We start from the raw sequence: 26,521 nt of genomic DNA, 5'->3' as shown, positions 1-26,521 counted from the left end.
TTTGGTGGCCCTGCTAGGCAGGGCGGTTGGAATTACATGATACTTGAGGTCCCTTCCAACTCGGGTCATTCTGTGATTCTGTGATTCTGTAAAAGAGTCATACCACTTTGGCAGACACAATTTATTTAGCTAACAGATCAAATATTTTTGGTAGACAAACTAAGAAGATAACAAGAAAGTATCAACAAGATATCACATGCACAAAGACCTTGGATAATGACTCTAAGGGCCTCTGATGTGAATGTGTGCTGTTATATGCTGTTAAGTTAAACTTTTGCTTGTAATTATATTCTTACATTCATACCACCACACTGAGCCATTCATACCATGTTGAAAAGTTAAAGGTGCATTTTCAGCAAGATAAATACAGCTGAACAATTTCTTTAAAACCTTTAATACAGATCAGAATTAGCAATATTATGTGACAGTCTTTGGTATGAGAGTGTGGAAATCCAAGAAAAAAGTATCCTTTGCACTGCATAAATAATGTTTTCTACTAAACAGAGTGTCTTCTTGTCTTCAGTAGTCTGATTGCAAATCTAAAAATTACATAATTCACTTTTATAACCATTCTCTTTCAATTACTTAGGAGAAGAAAACCAGAACAAACTATTTGTACTGAAAAATGTTTATATTTACACACACAGTAGAGCTTATAGTGTATTATTATATTTGGAGTAATTTGTTTTTCTGGGGGTGATAGCTAAACATCCACTAAATATATTCATTAATATTCTGCATTATTCTTCAGGCTGTTAATTTCTGGTATGTACTGGTGATGAATGATGAACACACAGAGCGGCGCTATCTACTTTACTTCCTTTTGAGCTGGGGGCTTCCAGCTTTTATTGTCATCCTGCTTTTAATTATCCTGAGAGGCATCTATCATCACAGCACAGCACAGATTTATGGCCTGGTCTACAGTGATCTGTAAGTTTCTCTTCAAATATCCCTCAGCTAGCAATTGTGCTTCTATGTTTTATTTTTAATTTACTTGCCTGCAGACAAGGGGATGTGCATATGGCCAAGTGCAGTAATGGGCAGGGGATTTCCTTGGCTAATAGAGACGAAGCAAGCATATCATCTATACACAGTGCTGCACATTCTGTACGATTGGGCTTTGTTTACTCCACTTTCTCCACAGTTCCATCGTGGTTTGAGCACTGGTGAAGCCAACTCTGGCATGTCTGTCTTGTGGGTAAATTATTTATTCTTTTCTGAGATTGTGCAGATTCAACATGAAGGACAGAAATGGCCACTACTGCAGAAATGAGCTGAACAATATGTGTTTTTTCCATTTAATTATATTATTTATTAATAAATTAAAAAATATATATATCAAAGACACATAAAGAAACTTTCAAACCTCCTTTCTTCGGTTATTAATAATATTTTCTGATAATCGATGTTACTACATTAACATGTCAAACATACTTTCTTTACTGTTTCTTTTGGAATATTGAACACACTGCATTCCAAACTGTTCTTAGTTTGAACACTGCTATAATGCCAGCAATTAACTGAGCCCTTTCAAAGTTATATGTAATCTCAGAAAACTGTGCTACTTTTAAAAATAATAATACACCTGTGCATGACTTCAGAAATTTAAGTAGAAAAATAGATAGATAAATATTTTTGTTATCCTTTCTGCCTCTTTGACTCTGACATCTTTTCTGTCACAGTTAATCTATGATAATAGCTGTCCTCATACAGCAAAAATTAAACATACAACCTCTATTTAATATAAGGATGTACAAATTGCTATACAAAAACTTCTTATGAAAGTGCTTGCAGAGAAGACTTAAAACAGGAGAGCATTCATCCGTCTTCCACGAAGGTGTAAGATACAGTGTACATCATACCATTTTAACCCAGTGAAATTCAGTGCAACTGAAACTATTTTGTTTTATTTGCCACAGAAGGGAAATTACTTGAAAAGTAGATACTGGAATTCATTATCTGTGTCTGTGAATATATGTATGTGCATATGTATGTGATTGTCTTCTGCATGTACATATGTACTTGTACAAGTGTTTTATCTTGCAGGGATAAGCTCATTTATATCTCAGTGAGCTACACTGAGTACTGGAAGCCCAGGTTTACCACCACCATAAAATATACCAGTTCTCAACTGGGAGGTCCAAACTGGCAGACCATTTATGATATTAATGCAACTTGACTGAGTGCTACATCAGCTCTGTACAATGCCATACATGCAGATGTTTCTTCTCCAAACATGGCAAACAATAGTATTAAACTTTTCTTCCCAGTAGAATGCTCCTCTGTACTTGGAAAACACAAGAAGTGTGTTTAATCAAGTCTTTTGATTGCAGTCAGACAGACAGTATCATTATGTGGTGAAATATGATTTTACAGCTGCTTTTTTTGTTTTTGATGTCTATTAAAAAAATCCCTAAGTTTTGACAAAATTATCAGGTAGTGGAAAATTAGTAATTCCAGATCACTAGCCCAAACTAAATATATAACTTTTCCAGCATCTTATTAAAGTGGCCAAATGCCAGAAATCATCCTAAGCTTAGTGAGTCCGCAACTCAGTCCAGCTCAGTAAGGATGAGCACTGTAAGGAGAAAACTGCAAGGATTTTAATAAATAGCACTCGTGCTGAATCCTAGCTTAGAGAGTAATCAAAAAGTTCCTCATAATTATACAAAGAGGACTTTCAAAGCCAGGATCTAGGAAAGAGGATTGAACTGCATCACTTAGTTTCTTTTCTCGGAATCAGATGTGGTAGTGGAAAAAGTAACACACAGATTTCCACAGTCAAGGTCATTGCAAAATAACTTCAGAATCAGCATCAGGTATAGTGGTATAGTGTGAAAACAATGGTTTACTACTAAGAAGCTCATTTCATGTAAGGGGTGGAAGACAGGTTAAAATTAAAAAAAAAAAAAAAAAATCAGTACAGCCTGCTATCATATCTCTAGCCTATATAATTGATCTCTCAGGAGAGCCATTTTTGCATTGCTGTGGTGTCTGGATGACTGTTTTCTTCCTGACCTGCGTGTCATAGGCACAATTAATAGCTGAAATTAAAAGCTGAAACTTATGCTGATAAATCTTATGTTTGTATGTAATAAAAAGGTTTGGGTTCTATTAGATTTTATGTTCCAAAACAGCTGTTAGGAAATGGTCTTCCGTTCATTATGATAACTTTAGATATATACAAATATATTTTGTACAGAATTTTATAACTACCAGAGCATGTAACAGAATAAACCTAACAGACCATCATGGTGATAGTTTTAGTATACAGATGGTTATTATCCATCATAATATCTTCTGTCTTTCTTGTGATTATATAATATCCCTCATAACTGACTGCATTTATGTATGGTATGAACACTGCACTGTTTGGCATTATGAAAACTTGTTATGATGAAGGGAAAGTTTTCCATACCATGATACCACCAAGTAGCATGATGTTTTTGGATCACAGTTCAGTGATGTATTAACTGCCAAGAAAGGGCTCTTTTTTTTTTTTCCCCTGTGCTAATTTCCTGTTGCTCAGCAGCTACCAGTTCACTGGCATTTGAACAGTTTTAGAGTGGAGTTTGCAGAGCAAAACAATACTGTGGACTCCAAGACCTTCTCTGCTCAACTCCTGGTGCCCAGAACTCACTCTCTTGCCCAGACTCACCTTTTTCCCACTCCTGTGCAGGCAGTTGAAGATAGCTGTCCAGCAGTTCTTCCCTACCCCAGGGCACTAAGAAGAGGTTTGTGGTCAGAGACCTACCAAAGCTGAGCAGTGCCAGGTCACAGGGATGGGACTGGAGAATTAACAATAGAATTCCTTAAAAAAAAAGTCAGAAAAATAGTTAAGAATTTGTTGTGAAAATATGGATAAGCAAAAGGTTGTTTGAATAGAACAGAACAAAACAAAACAGAAAAAAAAAAAAAAAAAAGGTTGATGAAAGGAATGATAGCATAAATGAAATGAAATAAGACCACTCTGGAGAGAGACGGGCAATTGCCTTCAGTGGGTTTGAATAAGGGGCAGTCTAGCTGGATATCTATGAAGGAAACTAAGGAGGTTGTATGAAATTTTGATGCAATAGTTTTCCATAGAAGTTAGTAAGATTCAATACCTTCTTAAAATCATGTGTTAATTCTCATAACTTTTAAAAAGAATGACAAGCTGTTGCAGATTGAGGTGTCTGTAACTGTAACTGCTTCCTCTGCATAACTTCTGCATGTAACACCTATTTGCTCAATCATGCCATGAAACTTCAAAGCAAGGATGTTCTCTGCAACCTACTTGTTTTCCAGTGCAAGAGAAATGAATGAGCCCTCAAACACATTTACCATCTGCTCTGTTTTAGACTTCTGTAAGTTCTCATACAACAAGGTTTGTCAATGTCTGTAAATGAATTCTCTAATCTAAAATTTCAAGTATGTTGTCTACTTTGGTGTCTACTCATAATAATAAGCTCATACTTGCTTAAAATTGCTCTGATGGCTGAGTCATTAATGTTTTTTGTGATAAGGTGCAGATTACTGAGAAAGGTGTCAGATCTTTTCAGCTGTCTAGTAACTGAATTTTGAATTAAGCTCTGAACTAGGCGGTTTAATATCACTCCTAAAAAAAGCATGTCACCCTTCTGTATTTCTGAGTACTTATGTTGTACAGATAATTTTTTCAGTCCGTGCTTGAACTTTCTGCAATCTCTGTCTAAAATATTGTCTACGTACATAAATCCTACCAGTTAGGTACACACAGTTTTTAGAAAGTATTCCTTTTTGCCACTTATTACACTGAAATTCACTGCAATTTTGTGTTGTAATACAAGGATAGAAGCCAAGACCCAAATAATCTGGCAAAACCCAGGATCTGTATTTCCACGCAGGAGTTTTTTAATACCCTCTCACACCTTTATCACCCCTCTCCTTTTGAGAAGTTGGAGTAATGAAAACTTGAAGCAGCAAAAATATGTTATTTGCTATTAAATAAAGCATCAGGAGCAGATTAAATAATGAAATATTTTGTTGCTTTATGCCATTTCACCTGTCAGACACCTACCTTCTCTGAAATATGTGTACACAGACAGTACTAGTGGTCTCACTTACTATGGGAGAAAATATGAGTAAACTCCTCTTCTGCCTGTAGTTTGGCACTATGAATTAAAACTAGGATCAACTTCAAAGCCAATTTGAGGTCCACCTGCTCCTCCTGTACCTATTTTCCCATAGGGATCCATATGTACATGTTTATTAGATCCACACCTCCATCCCTGATTGAGTTCACTTTTCTCCATATCCAGATGCATTCAGAAAAAAGACAAGAGTTCAGCTGAAAGTCAAATCCCTAAGCTTTATGTGGTTCTCAAATTTCAGAAAACTCAATACTTGTTATTGTCCTTGAATATATCACTAGCCTATCATGCCCTCATTTCTAAAATTAGCTATGTTTCTCAACATTAACTTAATTTTAACGATTTGTTTAAGCTGTGAAGTTTGTTTGTAACAGCTCTCATGAAATACAAATGCAGTTCACCTGGTATGGTGAAAAACATATGAAGGCAAATTGAAACACGTTTGCAAAGAGAGACAGAATGTATAGTGAGGAGATCTGAAGTATTACCCAAACCAGGGGTCCTGACTTTATCCCATTTCCTGGTGGTTACTGTGAAGAGAAATGTTAGTCTTATCCGCTTAGTATGTACCTCAGATTGCCTTATGGGGGATTTACAAGCTGCAGATAGTTCTCAAAGCCATTATAGTTAGTACAGTTGAAAAACCTGAAACTGTTGAATAACTTGAGACATCACAGAATCACAGAATTGTAGGGGTTGGAAGGGACCTCTAGAGATCATCGAGTCCAACCCCCCTGCCAAAGCAGGCTCCCTACACCACGTCACACAGGTAGGCGTCCAGGCAGGTCTTGAATATAACCAGAGAAGGAGACTCCACCACCTCCCTGGGCAGCCTGTTCCAGTGCTCCGTCACCCTCACTGTAAAGAAGTTCTTCCGCACAGTCGTGCAGAACTTCCTATGCTGTACTTTCATCCCATTACCCCTAGTCCTATCCCCACGCACTACTGAAAAGAGACCAGACTCACCACTATGGCTCCCACACCTCAGGTATTTATAAACCTGGATCAAATCCCCTCTCAGCCTTCTTTTCTCAAGGCTAAACAGACACAGTTCCCTAAGTCTCTGTTCATAGGGGAGATGCTCCAGGCCCTTCACCATCTTTGTGGCCCTCTGCTGGACTCTTTCCAAGAGATCCCTGTCTTTTTTGTACTGGGGAGCCCAGAACTGGACACAGTATTCCAGATGAGGCCTCACCAGGGCAGAGTAGAGGGGGAGGATCACCTCCTTTGACCTGCTGGACACGCTCTTGTCATGGACATGTAACAGTTCAGACATTTTTTTATGCAGGAAGCTGAGTTTGGGTTCATGGTGCTTTATAACTCTTAAATTTTAAAAAACAAAGAAGCAAGCAAAAGGACTTTCTGGGCATCCTTGACAAAAAATGTCACTTTCTTATCTCTCATGTAACCCTGAAAATTTAATTGTTTACGCTTGCATAGGAGTACAGATTTCAAGACTATGTAAAGTCTTGAAATCAACAATTGCAGGGTTCTGCCCTAACTCATCTGTTTCTGAGATTAAAGGCCAGATTTATTTAACTAACTATATCAGTTTTTGTTCACAAATCTGAGTTTGAAGGTTAATTATGCCACATTCATTGGGCCTCTACTCAAGAGACTGTCCAGAGGCATAGTATTCCAGAAAAAGAAGTAAATGTACCACTGTAAAATTGGCCAGAATCACAAGGAAGTGGAATTTAAGCTTTTGATGCACTTCGGTGATTTGAAAAATCTTATCTGCCATTATATTAAGGTATGTTTTTTCATACATATAAGAAGTACTTTTGTGCATAAATGTGTTGCCACTTTAAGGTTTGAATCCCACAAGACCTTCTGATTGAAACTGAACTCCCCAAAACAGACCTAAGGCCTATTTTATTTTTCTCAAGAGCAAGAATGAAAACAACTAAGCTTTGAAATGGAGAAAAAGGGAAATGATAATACATGATAGAATACAGATATAAAAGTTTATAAACAAATATTTCCCTGCCCACTGTGTCCTTGCAAAAAAACTGTTTGAGATGGTTTCAAAGCACAGTTTTAGATAAGTTTTAGTCTAGCTTTTTGAACTAAAACAAACTATTTTGTTTCATATCCTTCAGTCTCACCAGCTTCTGGAAACATCTCTTTTCTAGTGTGACCTTTATGCTCAAGGCATGAAATGGTCCCCTCTATGCCAGGAGGTCCCCTCTGATAAATACATTTTCCTCTTTCCTGTGGCAAACAGACTGAGTACTGAGGAACCACATGTATCATGTACGGTGCTTTAGAATTGTAGAAGTAACTTGATTTCATATCTGTGATAGTGAATGGTAACATCTAGTGACAGTAACACCATTGTCCCATCCCTGGAGGTATTTAAGGCCAGGTTGGATGAACCCCTGGGCAGCCTGGTCGAGTATTAAATGGGGAGGTTGGTGGCCCTGCCTGTGGCAGGGGGATTGGAGATTCATGATCCTTGAGGTCCCTTCCAGACCCAGGCCATTCTGTGATTCTGTGATCTAGTAGCATAAAAAGGTTAAGCTACATTTCTTGCAAAGATATCTTCTTTGTATCATCTGCCATGGTTACGAGAAATATTGAAGAAAGTGTACAGAAGCATTCATTTTCAGGAAAGAAAGGAAAAAAAAAAAAAAGGAAAACAAAAAGAAAGAAAGAAAAATTAATAATAACTACTGCTGTGTTATGTGCAAAACAGGATGAGACAGACATTTTTCCAGCAATGTCATTAAATCTGGGGCTCTGCAGCCACACGTAGGGCAGGAACAAAAGACTACAGAAAACTGGAAATGATGAACTTTTTTTTTGTGACTAAGAGTTATAATCCCTCTTGTTACTCACACTGCTGTTTCTCTGAATCAAGTTCTTATACTTGGGCACGGCACAGGGCACATATTAGTATCTAAGAGCCATGGCCAATTTTGTCAGGAAAAAACTTCACTGAAAATGAGTTACAGTACCAGGCATATGCTTCCTCAAGCAGCAGTGAGTCAAGGGCACTTCATGACCTTTGTGAGAGAGTCAGACCTGAATTTCAAACAAAACAAGCTCTCTGAATAATCAGTTTCTTTGAGTGAGTCATCTGCTCTTGGGATCTAGCCCAAACTACTGATAAAACAGAAGTCTGGAGACAACTAACGCTCTTAGATAATGCTTTAATTAGTGGTTTATGAAGCACTGGACTGTGCACAAAAGTCACATATACTTCCAAAGATACTCTTGTGGTGGAGCACAAACACTAGCAAGCCACCACAGTTCAAATCATTTGTGAGTGTAACAAAGAAGGGGAAAGCTTGAAATTAGCAAAATGATTATTCCGTACTCGTATATGTAGTGTTATGCAAAATGCATAACAGTTGTAAGCAGTGAGAAATATTTACTTAAAAATATTGCTGAGGCTGGAAGCTTGGGTGGTAAGGCCCATCCAAGATTTGTTAAATAAGTTTTAAGTCACTAACTAGGATAGGTGGAAGGATAGGAAACAGGCCTTAACTTAAACAAAGTAGTAAGACTAAATATAATCTTGATGGTTTATGTAAGGTACTTACTTACTCAGTGAGTATCATTTATTTTTATGCTTTTGCCAGGGTAAAATCTCCCAGAATCACCTTTCCAGCCACTACTCCCTTTTACTTGTTTTTGTTTGTTTGTTTCCCAAGGGCTGCAGCTCCCAGAATTTCTAATTACTGCTTTCACTTAAAATGGGGACCCTGTAGAACATAATTGGCCACAAATGCAGTCATGCTTTCTCTCTAAGCATGGGCCATGCTGTTACACAAATGTTTAACCCTGACAGACAAAATAATGGAACTTTCTATGAGTATTTCCACAATGCATGGCTCTTTCATTGCTGGCACAACACCTGGACAATGCTCCTTGGCTGTTCTCTGTCATGCAGTTCCGCTTGCTTAATCACAAGTACTGGTGCTGCTCCCAATAAGAGGCATCTTGTTTGAGTGAGCTAATTCCTGGGCAGGTATTTGGATTAAGTTTCCTTTGTCTCTCTCCCTATATTACTTCAGAAGTGTTGAATTTAGTCTTGGTTCTTCAGAACAGAGTGTTTGAAACAGATTTTTTACAGGCAGGAAGGCAAGAATAAGCCAACATCCATGAAAAGAACTCAGCAGTTTTAGCTGGACTGTCAGAAATGTGTCAGAGGTTTTCATGATGAATGGATGTGTATCCCTAGCACCTGGTGCCGGTTCATTGTTTCATATTCTGTACAGATATGGAAATGCCTCCTGCATGTTCCTTTTTCGTTGGGTTCTGCGTCCTGTTATCCCAGCTACTTCTGTTTCCATTTCCTTTCTCCTCTGCTCACTGGAAAAGCGTCTTGGTGGGATCTTCTGCAAACTGTTGTTTCTAGTGTTCAGTTCAGAATTATTAGACATCTAGATTTAGAAACAAATGCTGCAGGAGCTTCTTGTTGAAGCAGTGGGTTGAAAAACATGTAATTTGTCACTGACCGTGTTCTCATCATTCACTGCATACTGAGCTCTTTCATACTGAATAAGAAATATTTCAGATGAACATGAGTTACTTCTTGTTATGTCTAGGTTGCACTACAGTAGGGACAGTACCATATATACATATTACTAGACAAATATTCACTGTAAAATGTAATGGCTTTCATTACCTTTTATTTATCCCTCACAGGGATGGGCTGAGGAAGGGGAGAACAAAGGGCTTAGTGCTTTTTATATCTTGGGAAATATTTACTGTTAATGCTAAGCAAATGTTAGTGCATAAATTCCTGCATTCTGATTCTAAAGCTTTGCAATACAAGGAAAATTCTGACTCATGAAATTTTTAAAAAGTGAATTGAGAAAAATGTTACTTCTTGATGGTAAATTTTTCACCATTTGTAAGAATCTGAGAAATCAACATTGCTTAGAAGGTTGCAAGGAGAGGTTGTTACAGGTGAAAGCTTCACCCATATATGTCCTTGGGGCTTGAATCTTCACACAGCTTAACTGGAGGGCACTTTTGTACCTGAGCAAAACTTATTTGAAGTCTGCATTTGCATTTGCGATGACAGTGTAAGACAGAGTGATCGTAGGACGAAGATTTGTATCACTGCCACTGACAGCTTTTAAAAGCTTGGTCCTTTCTTTCAGGTTGTGTAAGAAATTAACAGTGTAGGCCCTCCTACTTTATGATCTTTAGTTAGCAGGATGCCGCCTACTGCTACTAAAAAAGGTTTGTTCTTGGTTTGCCTGTTTTCTAGCAGCTTAGAAGAGCCTTCATCTGATAGGCTAGAATATAACAGGAAATGCTAAAAAAAGGAATTCTGAGATCAATACCAGCATCTGGCTGGAACTGCTTCATTGACACTGACATGTTGTTTATAATAAGTAAACACAGCTAGCCTCTCCTATTTGATCTTCCTGAAAAGAGTAAGGAAAAAAAGCTGTTTTCTTGAACTTTACCACAGCACTGTTTCACAGTGGGTCAGTTCTGTGCTCACATTTTAGTTAGTTGAAGTGCATGGGCACTACCTGTTCTCAGCACAGTGAGCAGTAATTCAGGAAAACAAACTCTTGTCTCTGATGTGTAACAGCACAAGAATATGTGAGTGTGTCTCACAGACTGTACTCAGATACATCTGAGAAAAGATTAGCAGATTTATTTTTGTTAGCAACCTTAAATTTAATTGCCAGTATGGCTTGTACAGAGTATAGAAAGTTCATAAAAGGAATTATTGTAATACATGCTTTTTCTGGGCTTTTATTATGATACAACCCATGGGTAAGTTTGTAGGGGAGGACAAAACATGCTGATATTAAAACTAAAAGTAAGTACTAAATACTGTTGCAGAGAGGAAAAAAGCAGAATTGTATTAGAGATTGTCATATTTCCTGCCAATGGCAAGGCTGTAGGCCTAAACCTTACATGTATTTGACAATTTGCACATGCTAATATCTCCTTTTTAAGTCAGACTTATTTAAAAGCCTTTCCTTTAAAGAAAAGATAGAGAAAGTACTCTAATTAAGCATTTTTGCCCCATGAGTTGGTACCAGGAGAACATTTTCTTAAGCATGACAAAACGTAAAAAAAAACAGAAAAACAACCATAATTATAGTTCATTATTTTAAAGCCATTGATAATGAGTGATACAGATGGGGAAGAAGCTTTAAATGGGAACAAGATGATAAAACCAGTCATTTAATTCCTTGTATAATTTAAAAATTGCAGTGTTAGCAACAATCCTGACCTAAAAATTTTCTAGCTGGTTTCTACCAGCTTATTTTCCTGATCAAATTCAGAGGACTATTAGAGTTCTGGGTCCTCCAGAACAATCTACCAAGGTATGACAGGGCATCCAGTGCCTAGGGAGTCTTGAGTGTGCTAACTCTGTTCTTGTGCCAGGGCGTTGATGCTTCTCCTTGGGTAACTGGTGCTTCCATAGGATTTAAATCCAAAGAGAAGAAGAAAAGTGGGGAAAACAAAGAAACAAGCAAACAAGCAACAACAACAAAAAACTAGGAATAAAATTGTTCAGAAACATTATTCTAGAAGGTGATATCATGTATTGTAAAAAGACTGAAATGTTCTAAAACAGCTACAGATGCCATTTTGGTTTGTCATTATAAAAAAGCCATGCCCAGGCATTCTGTTGTTCCCCTTTTACCAACTGTTTAATTCTACAGTAACAGCAGCAGTAGAGAAAAATAAATAAATAAATTGTTTTTTGCTTTATTATGCAATAGGTCTGCTTTAATGACAAAGCTGTTGTTGCACTTGTTGACTCAAACCAAACCTTCTGGAGATCTTGTTCCTTGCTGTTTCAAAATAGCATCTTGGCACTTCTTCATTCTTTGTTTATGGATTTTCCCCATTGTTTCCAATGTACTGTGTTTGTACCTCCATTGCTGAACGTGGATTTTTTATATGTAAATAAAGATTATAGGATTGGATCATGCTGTTTATTTCCTATTAACAATTCACATGGTGTATGGCTGTCTTTAAAAAAAAACTTATTGGGACAGCCTACCCAAACATAAACAAGGAAGAACAAGTATTGTAATTTCTGTAAGTTCCTTTTTCTGAATTTATATTTCTTAACCAGACCAGTCTAACTTTCCATATGCTTTTTTTTTTTTTTCTTTTCCCTCCCCCTTCTCCTCTTCCTTTCACTTTCTTTCCTCATCATTTTCTGTATAGAGAAAAACATTAAAAACCATCAGAATTTGACTGCTACATTATCACTACATCAAATCTGGGAATTTTTTTTCCCAGCATTTTGCATTTTCTTTGAAACTTGAGTTCAGTAATAGAACTAATTTTCACATGTTGGATTATATGTGATAGAAAGCATATAGGCCTGTCTCTGAACTAATCTGCATGAGATAGATATTGCTTGTAGCAAACAATACCCACAGCAGCAATATGGACAGTAGGAGATCACTGAGATCATATATTTCCCCATCACTCTGATAAGGCGATGACACCAAATACAGTGCTGAGTCAAAGGAGTTAAATTTAGCTGTGCTATACTTCAGGCAGTATAACAGACAACATTCAATAGCAGAACATTCTCCTACTAATGTACAAGGAATAGCATGTCCTCCATGCTAACTGTCCCAGAGAACATCCTCTATTCTTTTTTTCAATTTTGAATGTTTTCAACTTTCTTTACACTCTCAGCCAAGTGCTTTCCTGAAATTATAGAGTGATAAGTATTTTTCCCCTAACTTCAGTTCTGGCTACCCATCCCTTGGGTAATTAGATTAAATTGAGCCAGGAACATCAAATTTTGATGTCAAAATGTAGTAGTTGTCCTCTCTACATTATGGACCAAGACCACATCTTAGTATGGGGTGACGTGATACAACTGGTGGAATATCATGGCCATGGATTTATGATGAACTTGTACAATGCAGTGAAAGGGATCTTCAAATGTACAAAGATGCACAAGGCTGTAAGATGAAATCATAGCTGCAGCCTAAGTTGTACTTTGGGGAAGGCAACTCAGTGCTTGCACTGGGGCTGCTGCTCCATGTCTTTAAGGGGTGTCCCAGCACTGGGAATCTGTGCAAGCAGCTCAGCCCGTATCTGCTGCTCCTGCTGGGCAAAGGTGGGTGCAGTGCTGCAGTACAAATTTAGATTTTAAGACTATTTATGAGGAAGTCAACTGGTACTTCCTCCTGAGCTGTAACACCACGAGTTTCCGTTCTGCACCATGTACTGCACAGGCTGTACTGAGAGCTGCATGTCTGTTTACAAAGCAGGAAAAAAAAAAACCTCCCTGAAAACCCCAAACAAACAGAGCTCTACATATTGCAGAAGCCTCTTTTAATAGCAGAGTAAATTGATCCAGAACTCAAGGGCTGGAGTTTCTCAGGCTGTTCTTTTAGTAGGTGAGAACTGAGACAAACATTGTGCTGGTATTTTTCGTTTATTTTTTTAAAATCAATATTATCAGGAAACATTTGTGGTTCACTCACAAGAAAGAACATTGTTTGTTTGCCTATCAGTAACAGAACTGACATTAACTCGTGGTAGAAGCTCAAAAAGTGCTGTTTAAAATAAAAAGAGGGTCAGAAACTTTATAACAGCTGCTGAGTGCTGTTAAATTTCTAAGTTGTTTTACCTGGCATTTTTTTAGCTTTCCTAAATAGCTTACTGTAGTGTTAGAAAGCCTACTTACTTTTAGCAAATTTACTTCTTAAACTACAGAAGGGTTTTTTTTTTTTGTTGGGTTTTTTCTTTCTTTTTTTTTTTCAGAACCAGAAGCAACAGGAACTGACATTTAAATAGCTCCAGATAGATATCGTGCAGTGAGAAGTGTAATATTTGCAATTGTTATGTCTATCATCTGAAACTTCACACATCCTGTGCATGTAACAGATTGTTCTTTAGGGCTTGAATCCACCAACGTTACGGAACTTCTTTGCAAAATGTAACCTCAGCAGACTGCCAGCTTTTTTAAGACTTCTGATCATGCCTGTCATGGCCATGAACCCTCTGATTTATGCATAGACAGTGCAAAGTGCTTGGGTTTAGGACCTCACCAGTGGCAACGCTGTTTTACAGAAAGAAATAGGAAAAATGTTTCTAATAAGAGGATGTACACATTTAAATATAACTTAATAAATTGAATGTCTCATTAGAAATGTCTAGTATAAAATGCACGCATATCCAAAAAATGTTTCCAATAAATCCAGAATTGAAATTATTTTGTAATTCTGCACTGCACTTTAAAATTAGGATTCAGTTTATATTTTGTCACAGTCCATGTAATTTGGCCAACGTGGGTTAATCATACAGCTTGTTTGCAGGTCATTAAAAAAAAAGTGGCAGGGATTTTCCAAAGAATGCGGGAGAACTGGTCAACCACAGGCTGTAAAGTCAATGTTAGCAGGATGTGGGCTCTGCCAGGCATCTGTGAAAGTTCCAGCCAGCACCCTTTGACTCAGTTATAAACTACTGCTACTTTCACCTTAGAGTCAGGCCAGTTATTGGAGCTACCTTACACAAATACACAAATATAAGCAGATAGCTCTCCCCTGGTTATTTTGAGCTACTCTCTTGTTGCAGGACAAACAAAAAAAAAATCTATTTTCCATGAGGAGAGTCATGTTAAAAGAAACCCTTGCATATTGGAGAGTAATCAAAATATGAAAGCCATGCTGCATTTCAGTTGGCCTGCCAACTGTAATTTGGAATACCCTGAGGCTGCTGTAATTTATGCTGATCAGTGTGAAATTGCTTATCCCTCCCTGCTCAATCCTCTAGAAAAGTCAGTCTAGTTGGAGAAGAAGCCCTTGCTTAGTATGCCCACATGAAGATTCCCATTTTTATCATGGAAAAGGGATAAATGTCTATTTTCCTGAGTCATGATGCCACCTTTATTTGCCTTCCAGTGTTTGATTTGCTCCAACCACGTGACTTCATTTAAACATGTTATGGTTTCAAGGTTTATATGAATAAAAAGCTGTTTGCAGTGCAGAGTGCATCTGACCATTAATGCTCACCTTTAGTACAGCTGCCATGGCCTTTTGAGTCTTATTTTTACAAAGTCATCCACAGCTATGTGTGGCAGTGCTGGAAGCCAGATGTTTGTTTTTAATCAAATCATGCATTTTCACTCTTTGATAAGTGATTTATAGCTTTTAGAAAAACAATGTAATTATCATTATTATCGTAATTATTATTATCATCATTAAGTACTTCTAAAATAACTGAAAACAATGCCTCTTTTTTATACATTGTTAGGCAGCTGCAGTACATTATTTGATTGTGACTTGTATCTTTTTATAGTGGCCAAAGTTTAGTGTTTCATGCAGAGATACTCAAACACTTCTCAGTTTCTGAACCAGCATAGACATAAGAATTCACATCTGCTGATTTGGAAATTATGACATCCTAAAATTACAGAAAGACAAGTTTATGATTGATCTGGGATTTATATACATTCTATTTGAACTGTTTAAATATTACTATCACTATATGAATGCAGCATTAAAAAAGCAGTGTTTTTATATACCTAATTAGCTGGTTTAATTTGTTCATAAACACTGTAATCAAACTGTGAACAGATATATTGTCACTGCATCTTTAGAAGTTTCATTTTAACACTGTAAGCCAAGCCACTGGAAAGAAAAATACGGATTTGTCAACTTTCAGGTCAGCCTGAGATGCTCTAAAGGAAACTGATTCTCTCTGTTACATGTCAGATACTGGCTACATTAGGTCTACCAGAATTGAGTCTTCTTCTTGTCACTTCTAAAAATGTTTTAAATTAAAAAGACTCTTCAAAACCCACATATTCATGGTAAATAAATTCAAGTTAAAGGTTGAATAACAAACTGGTTATAATTGTATCCCCAGCCAAAACTGCGCATCCTGCAGACATACCTGTCCTGTATCAGGTCTGGTCTCTGTGATGAATGTATGTGGTATTAAGATGGGTTGGTTTACATGGTGGCTTTTAGTTGTGTTTTTGTTTTTGTTTTTTTTTTGTTTTTTTTTCCCAATTCAAAGTACGTGAAACAATATGATGGTATTAGATGGAAATTACATTGATGATATTTTTGCGAAATGAAATAGATCTGTGGTGTTTGGAATTTGGAACTGATCAATTTGGATCAATTTGGAATTTGACTAGTATTAAATAAATGTTGACAGACTATAGATGATGGAGGGAGTCAGATCTGATGTTATTTTATCACTAAGGACTTTTTGGACTCAGAAACTCAGTCTGCCTCTTTCTGGATGTTGCCTTGAATGTACATAGCTGGAGTACTACAGACAGGGGTAGATGTTTTGGACACTACAAAGATCCACTCTTGAGCAGCAATCCCTAGTTCTTCAATGACAGCCTGGATGCCACCTGCTAAGGAGGATGAGGGAATGAAGATTGGATTATTATTTTTTTTTTTTCATTTTTACCCAGGTGTGCCATACCTTTTCTAGTACTGGAATATGTTGGTTGGAAAATGACATTTGAAACATCTGAATGCATCCATGGAGACTAAGATGCCTGATTTTCTATGCTCAGTCCTGGCAGCTGGAGTCTCTTAGACTGTACTTGAGGTGGCATTAAATAATATTAATAATAATAATAAGTAAAAAATAATTTTTATTCATTCATGTTTTTTTTCTACACTGAATATTGGAAACTGTAATCTTTATAGCCCATGCTTAACACATTAAAAAAAAAAAAAAAAAAAAAGAAGAAGAAGAAGAAAAAGGAAGAGTTGCGTAACACTATTGTTTAGATGCAGTTTTATAACTCATGTAACACCTGAAACTCGTGACTGCTTTCCATAGACTTAGGAAAAAAGTGTAATACTTGAGACTGTTTCATGCCTGTCATATTGTGATATTGTGATGACACTGTCCCACAGGACATCCTGGTCATCAAAATGGAAAAAAATGGATTTGATGGATCGATCATTTATTGGATAAGGAATGGAATGGGTGGTCACCCTCAGAGAGTTGCGGTAAACAACTCAGTGTCCAAGTGGAGACTGATGATGGGTGGTGTTTCTTAGGGATCAGCTTTGGAAACAGTGTTATTTAACATCTTTGTAAGCAACATGGACAGTGGGATTGAGTGCAATCTCAACCTCTGTGAGAGAGGTTGAGACAATCTACCTCCTCTGTGAGAGAGCAAAGACTCTAAGGAAGGCTCCAAGACAACCTGACAGTGGAAGGGGACCTACAGGACAGCTGGGGAGGGACTTTTTGTACTGGACAAGGGGAAATGGTTTAAACTGTAACAGGGTAGATTTAGACTAGATATTAGGAAGAAGTTCTCTACTTTGAGAGTAGTGAGACACTAGAAGAGGTTGCCCAGTGATGTTGTGAATGCCTCCTCTCTGGAAGCACTAAAGGCCAGGCTGGATGGGACTGTGACCAACTGACCAACCTGGTCAAGGGGAGGTGTCCCTGTCTGTAGCAAGGCAGGGTTGGAAGTGTATGATCTTAAAGGTCTCTTCCAACACAAACCATGCTATGATTCTATGATTCCATGATTCTGTTATTGTGATGTGCTTTACTTTTTGCAATATAAAATATAAAAAATCTGTTTTGATGACTTATTTTAAAATTCTCATTTGTGTGCTCTGCATGCCCTTCAAGAAAGGCTGCCAAACCTAGCAGGGTGCAAGACTTTAGCCAACAAACTATATTTTTTTTTAAATTAAGCATTTTTTAAAGTAAACACTGAGTTTTTAGACTGCAGCTACACATATCTATCTTTTCCCTTGAGTTTCTGAAGAATTACTTTTTCCATTAAATATCATGCAGTTTGCATTGTATGGTATCACGGGTGATTATGGCTAGACACAAACTTTCTTATGATCAGCTGCACTAATGGGCAAGAACCAAGCAAATGCTAAGTAGGATGTAAACCAACAAATTGGATAGGCTTGACTCTGTAAATTGACTGTAAAATGTTTAGCAAGTGTTCACAAGAATACAGGGCTTTATCTACACTACACCTCAGTGACTTGATTGGGAACGAACAGTTCAAGCAAAGAGCTAAATACTACCTAACACCCATCATTGTAATGCATTTGTTTTAAGTATTCTTTTGTGTTTTCCCCCGAATTTCTGGGAATTAAAGTGGCTGGCTAGTTTGTGTATGGATCCTCTTTTAATATCAGAAAATAAGAAGTGTGGGAACTTATCATTGTGGAATACAGTACTTATCATTGTGAAAACAGCTGATCCGTTCTCCAGTAACTACCATGTCAGGTTTCAGACACTTTTTTCTTTATATACTCTTTCTTAAGCAAACAAACAAACAACAAAATAAAATAAAATAAAATAAAATAAAATAAAATAAAATAAAATAAAATAAAATAAAATAAAAAATAAAAATAAAAATTGGATGCACAGAACCAGAGTGCTATTCACCAGCAGTGTTTCAGAGTAGTGAGAGATAAGAAACTGTTTACATCATTCCCAATAGATGTTTGTTCAACCTCTTTTAGTCAGTCTTCAGTCAGAAACACCAAACAGTATTCCCCTATTCATAATTCTTGCATAAGGAAGCTTTTACTCACATTTAGATCTGGGTGTAATATAAGGCCCTCAGAATGTATTTTGCAGCAAGGAAAATGTGTTAGAACATGGAAAAGGTGTTATTCTTATGCAATTTGTCTGCCTTGATATTGCCAGTTCCTCTACCTACTTGTAGATTGCCAGTACATGCCATGTCTCTTTACAAAGAAATAGAACAAATCTAAACAAATTGTTTCTGTCCTTCTGAGTGGAATATATTTATAAGGCTTCTTGTAGCCTTTTCTTCTCTCCTGTAAACTGCCTTCTTTCTTTTTCCAACATTGACTGGATCTAAATGATCACTTCTTAAGTGTGGCAGCATGTGCTGCTGTTCATACATCAGTACATATCTACATTCTTTTCAACTGCATGAGGTTATGATTCATGTTCGGTTGAATGTGATGCACAGTGATAACCAGATTATTTTCTGCAGAATTAAGAACTAGCCATTGAATGGAGTAGGAATATAGTAGGTTTTCCAAATTTGCTTTGTTTGCGTTGCCTTACGTTGTTTAATTCAAATGCTTCCAAAAGTGTCAAAGTTTATTTCTAAATCTGTAACCTTATGAAAGAATGAAATCAGATGTATTTGATGTATTCTCGTTCTGGAAAAGTATCTTGAGTTTTTCCTCTTAATACTTCAACAGTTGAATGTTCTTTGCCTCTCATACTAGTTCAATTGCATCTGTTCAAGAGGCTTACACTGGTTAGATAATTTTGTTGTCTTATCTGATATTTGCAACAGTTAGTACATGTCCAGTCATCGCAAATTGCCCTGCTTCAAGATGTGTTGAAAACAAATATCAAAAGACTAACTGTGTTTTCAGGTCAGTTTTTCAGAATTCTTGGATTAAACATATCAGTAAGTCATGACTTTAAAATGTCTTTCAAATATTGTTAAGCATCTTCTTTGGTTATTAATAGACTGGAAAATATTACAGTCAGCTCATAAAATACGAGTCTGGAATAAGGAGTTTCCATCCAGATTTACCACAACAGAAAGCTGAGAAAGAAGTCTATTGAATGTCAATTATAATTCAGAATGTTATTGACATCTGAGGTCTGTTCTGGAAAAGTAACACAGTATTCAACAGGGATATGCAGAAAGAGTTGTGTCTTGCTGACTATAGTTTGCTATGCAGAAATAACATAACAGGGAACAACAGGGAATAACTGGCTGTTAACCAGTTCTGCGTGAAGAGATCTCATGTATATTGTGGACAATAAATAGAGTATATATCAACATCACTATGCTGTGGCACAAAATGAAAATATGGTATTGGCCTCTATGTAAAGGAATTTAGTCCTAAAAACACATAAAGCCCTTCTGCTTTAACCATCTGCTGAGATGAAATGGTTTAGGGCCCTGCAATTGAAGAAATGTGTGAGTAAATCTGAGTAGTCAATATGATTGACAGTGATCTTAAGTGTAAAATACTCCCAGACAGAGATTCCAGTGAATAGAAAGGTAAAATCTGAAAGAAAACAAGTTGCTTTTTTGAGGAAGCCTGGAGAATATGAATGCAAATTATAATTTAATTTGTCTATTTTCACTTTTTAGCACATTTTTATCTACTCTACAAAGAATTTCCTGAGTGAGCTTTGACTTTTGTTAGTTGTTTTTTTTCAGTAGACAGACATCTTTTGTTACACAGAGGTGATGAAATACAAATGAGTGCGAATTCATGTTTCTGACCTTTGTCATTTACCTTCCTGATTTAACATGACCAATATGAGCAAACTCACACAATGTGACAACTCCCTGTTCTGGAGTGAAGCTTCCCAACATCTGCACTGTTCCTAAAGGAAGGGAGAACTTTAAATGCAGTCAAGCTTCACACCCAGGATTAAATAACAATGATAGAAAAATAAAAATTAAGAATGTATTTTTAAAAGCAATAATAACAGTAATAATCTAGGTCTAGATCTGTAGAGAAACTCATAAAACAAATAAAAGTCAGGTAGATAGGTACCGATTGGCAAAAGTAGAAGAGAACACTAGGTGAAAATGTTTTTTTCAAACTTAACTTCCCATAGTTTAAAGCTGCCTTTGAAGGAAGATATCCTTGGAATTCAAGCATTCCAAAACAGGAATGAAACTGTCTTCAGTACTTTGAACTATTTGAAAAAAATCTTGCTTAGAAAGGCCCAAAGTGTGTCAGAACTATTCGACATCTTCCTAATTTTTTTAAAAGTCCTTAATTCCTTAGCAATTTTCATATTTTGCTTAAAAATTGTTCAAGTATACATCATGTTTGGGTTTTTGATTTGTTTTATTTTTTTTTCTTTTTATACTACAATTATTCAGAGAAATAAATGATGGTCTTCCATATCTTGTGTAGCTAGAACCACAAGAGAATGTCTTGGATTAAGGGATCATAGGAGACTTCACAAAAGCACTCGAAGGCTCAAGTAGTATTCTTCACCCCCTTGAGAAGAAAGCAAATGTCCAAATTCATTTTGTTGATTTAAAGAAAAGAAAAGAAAAAAAAAAAAAAAGAAAACAAAAAAAAAAAATGAAAAGAAAACAAAGGAAACACCCTGATTCTAGCTGTCCAACCAAGGTTATTTTATTCAACAGAATGACTAAAATATGCATAACTATTTGAGATGCTGTATTTTCAGAAAAGATGTTGCCTATTAGTTTATTTGTCCCCTAATGAAAAGTTCCATGTTAGTTTTAATATGCATTTATGGTAAGAGAGAATATATATATGTATTAAAGACATTTTTCATCATTCTGGTGCTGGTACAAATTCATAGAGTGAATGTCTTACTGCTTTGTATTGAAAGAAAGAGAAAACCTGATTTGATACTTGGGGTTTTGTTTTGCTGGTTTTGTTTTTGTTTTCTGTTTGATCAGTGCACCAAAAGAAAACTAAAGTAAGATTTGTAGATTTGTGAATTTTCTTGTCCATGTAAGATTTCAGTTGTTTTTTAAGAGAAAGAACCTAGGTTTATTCTACTTTTGTTAACTGAGTGTAGAGGAATGTTCACAGAGACATTTCAAGACACTTTCAGATAGCTTAACAGTATGTGTGATCTCTGAGATACAAAAATGTATCAAGTTCAAAAAGTTAAGGATTCAGACTGTAAGTGTGGTTTTAGAGAATATATTTCTGTTAACATTCTTGGCTTCGTTCTAATCCATAAAAGTAGTGTAGATTGTGGTATTGGGCCTTCACATCTTTATTGTGTCTGGATCTATTCAAAGATGCATTTCAGGGTAAAAAGTTACTTTCATATCTAAGAAATGTTAAAATTAGAGAGATTAAATGAACCAACAGTGAAACCAGAAGGCCAGTGGATGTGAGTCTTCTACTCTGCACTGGTGAGGCCACACCTGGAGTCCTGTGTCCAGCTGTGGGCCTCTTGGTCTGAGAGAGAACTAGTCATACTGGACAGAGACCAATGCAGGTCCTGGAACACCTTCCCTGTGAGAAGAGGCTGAGAGCTGGGGCTGATCAGCCTGGAGAAGAGGAGGCTCAGGGAGATCTTGTCCATGACCACATATACCCCTGAATGGAGGATGCAGAAATGACAGAGCAAAGCTTTGCCCAGTGCCAGGAGCAGAGATAGGGGGCACAACCTGGGCGATACAGAGAAACTAGCTTCCCTGTTGCTCATTAATGCTATCAGGCAGTATCTGAGCCTGTTGTTTATGCCATCTGAAGAAGTGTCAAACAAGGTATTTAAAATTCTGCTGGACGTTGTTTTGCGATTCACTGAATATGCCAGACATGCTCTGGGAGTTACAGAGAACTAAATCCCAGGGACTTGCAGGAGTTTCTGAACAGATTACTAATAGCATGTCCACCTGACCAAAGGGATAATGTATGCTAGTGAAACAAATATCCAGGCTCTTCCCAGATGTACATTACACCAACACTGGAGAAGAACGTATTTAGTTGAACTGACCTGAAAAACAGAAGGGCTGGGTAAGTTACACCCTTTTAATAGGGAGAGCATACTGACTAGACATACTGACTCCTGAGCTGTCCCTTGGGCTGCTCAGTTTTGCGTCATCACAAGAGGAGGTCAGTGGCAGTAAAGCACATACTTACCTCAAGGGACTTCATAGCAAACCCTGATCAGTCATACAGTAGAGATCTCTCTTTAACTATCATCTCCATATTCTTCAAGTTATAGTCTCATATGTGTAATTTGGCTTTTATTTTATTTTATTTTATTTTATTTTTGGAAATAAGTCATGTTCCTAACACATCTTTATAAATAATTATAACTTTAATAAACGGAAAGAGCAAGGAGAGAGAGAACAAATATATATTTTTTTTAAGTGGGAAGAAGGAAGCATTTGGCTTCAGTGTGCAAGTGACTTATAATTTCCAGCAACTTGAGAAGAATCTTGCCTTTAAGAGTTGTTCATTTACTTTAAAAATGTATTTGTTATAAATTAATTCATGGTTTTAAGAGCTAAGCATAGAAAATTGCAAAATGACCTTTTGGACTTTGGTGACTAAGAATAATCACATTAAAAGAAAAAAGCTTGCAGAGTTGGTTAAAATATAATTTCTTCCATTGCAACAGTTTAAATCTCTCAAATATTGGTCAGGCTAAAATATAACATGCATACTTCTAAGGAACAAATGGTATATTCCTTAATGCCTGATAAGGAATAAAACCAGCAGAACCCAGTGCATCCTTCTAAGATTACTCTGGGAATAGAATTTCAAGAAGTCTGAGACAGATGAGTGGACAATGATGTGGACTGAGAGCTAGCTGACTGGCAGAGCTCGGATGGCTGTCATCAGTGGCATGGAGTCTAGTTGGAGGCCTGTAGCTGGTGGTGTTCTCCAAGATTCATTGCTGAGCCCAATTTTGTTCAAGGTCTCCATCAGTGACCTGGATGAAGAGATAGAATGCGCTCTCAGAAAGTTTACTAGTAGTACAAAGCTGGGAGAAGTGGCTGATTCACCAGAAGGCTGTGCTGCCATTCAGTGAGACCTGCACTGGCTTAAAGCTGGGCAGAGAGGAACATGATGACATTCAATAGGCAGAGTCCTACAGATGGAGAGGAATAACCACATGCATCAATACAGGTTAGGAGATGACCTGCTGGAAAGGAGTTCTATAGAGAACTTGAGTGTTCTGATGGACAACAAGTTGGCTGCGAGCCAGAAGTGTGCCCTTGTGGTCAAGAAAGCCACATGGTATCCTGGGGTGCATTAAAAACAGAGTGGTCAGCACGTCGAGGGAGGTGATCCTGCACCTCTTCTCTGCCCTGGCCAGGCTACATCCAGTGTATTGTGTGCAGTTCTGGGCTCCCCAGTTCAAGGAAGACACAGAACAACTGGATATAGTCCAGCAGCAGGATACAAAGGTGTAGAGGAGCCTGTAACAACTCCATAATATGGAAAGGCTTAGATACCTGGGACTGTTCAGTCTGGAGAAAACTGAGAGGGAATCTTATCACTGCTTATAAATAACTAAGGAGTGGGCATCAAGAGAATGGGGCCAGGCTCTTTTCAGTAGTGTTCAGCAACAGAATAAGGAGCACTAGGCAGAAACAGGAATACAGGAAGTTTACTATGACGGTGACAGAGCACTGAAACAGGCTGCCCAGAGAAGACACTTTTCTATGTAACCTACTGAAGGGAACCTGACTTAGCAGGCAGTTGGACTACATGATCTCCAGAGGTCCCTTCCAAACCCTATGATTCTGTGATTCATTTCTTTGATGCACTGATTCTGTGATCTGTATTTTGTTAAGTGTATTCTTATTTACTAATGATATGTGTTTATAAAGAGCATTTTTTCCTATTTTTTTTTTTCATCAGGTGCTTCATCCCAAATGCATATGCTGCTCTTTTCACTGCTGCACTGGTGCCGTTAATGTGCTTGGTAGTGGTTTTCGTGGTGTTCATTCATGCCTACCAAGTGACCCCACAATGGAAAGCTTACGATGATATTTTCAGAGGAAGAACGAATGCTGCAGGTAGGATACATCAGATATCCCTGAGCAAACAAGTCAGGCTCTCAGCATTATAGTGCTGACAATTCTCTCCAGTTCAGAAATAAAATGAAATAAAATTAAATAATAAAAAAACTCCACCATTAGCCACAGCTCAAATAAATACCAAAGCACTTCTATAAGATTAAGCATGCTAGTGGTCCCTTTGAAGTCTGTGGAGGTACTTTCATGATGAAAGTTATGCAAGTGCTTACCAGAGTGAGAATAAAGATGTGTGAAGTCTAAACAAGAAATTAGTACCACTGGTTATGACTAGTCTGGTAATTTAAATAGACATAAGTAAGCACACTGTCCTGCATGGTTGTGGCTGATACCAAGTAATAAATCTGCAAGGAGAGCAGAGGCTGGGTGAGGAATATCATCATTTTCTGGGCTGTGCAACAATGGTCAAGGAGCTGAGCAGTACCTTTGAGCTGAGCCTTTGCTTTATGGTGTGTCCTGCAGCTGTGCAGGCATGTGGGATGCATGTTGGAGTACTCTGAGCTTTGAAAATTTCTATTTTGCAACTTCTTAGTGCTTCATGTAACTGAAATGTGCTTGAAAGAAATAATGTGTCTCACACAAAACAGGATGTATTGGTCTGTCTGCTCAGTTACAGCAACTGAAAATACATCTATGTTCCCAAAATGTAATTGTAACAGTTTATACCAATTCTGAATAATATGACACTCTGTGGAAACCTTAGAATAATTCTTTTGTTTTCATGCAGTTCTTGAAAAAATGAATCTCTGATAAACAAGGGAAAATATGTAGATTTCAGTCTAAATGTCAAAATGTCACTATTTCCTTAGTGACTAAAGGAAGACAGTTAGATTATACAATCTTTCAAAGATGTTGGAATCGTTTTTCCCAATTTGTTAGGTGAATATAATCTAAGCCTAAAAGGGTCTGTGTATTATTAAAAAATTCCTCTTAGCAGTCCAGTGCTTGTAACTGTTTGGACTTACACAGTAGCTGTTATTTCAAATGTGCAGTTCTATAGTACAAGCAGGGAGTTGTTTTATTTTGAACATTTGTGCTGTCGAGACTTATTCATTGTAGGAGAAAATGAAATTGCATACAAACCATTTATTATTCAGACTTTTCTTCAAAATTAATTTCTATCATAGTGACCAAGTGTCAGCTTTAGTAAGGGCTAAGTATGACTTTGTATAAGGTCTGTGTATAAATATGATACTCAAGACTTTACTTGAACATTATGCTTTAATTTCTTTCTGATATAAAAGAGACTGCCTTGAGCAATCACAAAGGTGAATGCTTATTCAGTATTGAATAATAAGATCTATTTATTTATAGATAACCAGTTTGTGTTGTTTTGTTTTGTTTTTTGTAACTCTTAAGGATGGAGATTCCATATCCATATGCTGAAATGTACTGCTTGTCTCAGGGCAATTAAGCCAAATTGAAAAACTACACTGTATTCTGAAGCAGTAACATTACCATCAGTAAAGACTTCTAAGAGTAGATTCTTTACATGACTGCATAAACTTCTGCAAAAACCTCCTAAACTATGTACAGTTAACCTAACAGTAAAATGTATCCTCATGTGTAGTTTATACTGTTTTCTTCAGATAAAATGGGATGTAGATAAATAAGCTAAAAATTAGTATATTATTACTCTCTTTTCTCATGTTGGTGGAAGACTCTCATGTTTACCTGACAAAGAAGTTTCATCTTTTCCCCTCTAGTTATCAGAATAAATTCTGCCTGCTATCATAAAGTATACTCATAAACTTAGGAAGCACTATGTTTTATTATTTTGTTATGTCTGTAGGAGCAGAGTGTTTTTTACCCATTTGTAGATTAGTTAGAACTTATTAGTTGTACCTCCTTTTCTGTTATGTGTGTTCTACCTAGTCCTCTATGTCTATGTCGAGTACCCTTGAGCAGAGCCACACACTTT

The 26,521-nt window shown here is 37.0% G+C and overlaps 1 protein-coding gene across 3 annotated transcripts in view; it reads left to right on the top strand.

The window, feature by feature from the left end:
• ADGRV1 (adhesion G protein-coupled receptor V1) overlaps positions 1–26,521 on the top strand; it is a 235,322-nt gene that overhangs the window by 169,164 nt on the left and 39,637 nt on the right. For 2 of the 3 annotated variants that reach the window (XM_085527985.1, XM_085527984.1), the window contains 2 exons: positions 752–930; positions 24,425–24,582. In XM_085527985.1, coding sequence (XP_085384111.1) covers positions 752–930; positions 24,425–24,582 — 337 coding nt within the window. The remainder of the gene's footprint in view (positions 1–751; positions 931–24,424; positions 24,583–26,521) is intronic. The other variant, XR_014939100.1, reaches the window with a different exon arrangement.

This window comes from Coturnix japonica, chromosome Z (assembly GCF_054131305.1).
Source record: "Coturnix japonica strain WE chromosome Z, WE-NBRP24, whole genome shotgun sequence".
NCBI lineage: Eukaryota > Metazoa > Chordata > Aves > Galliformes > Phasianidae > Coturnix > Coturnix japonica.
Note: the sequence above shows the minus strand (reverse complement) of the source record. Positions and strands in the feature narration are given on the sequence as shown.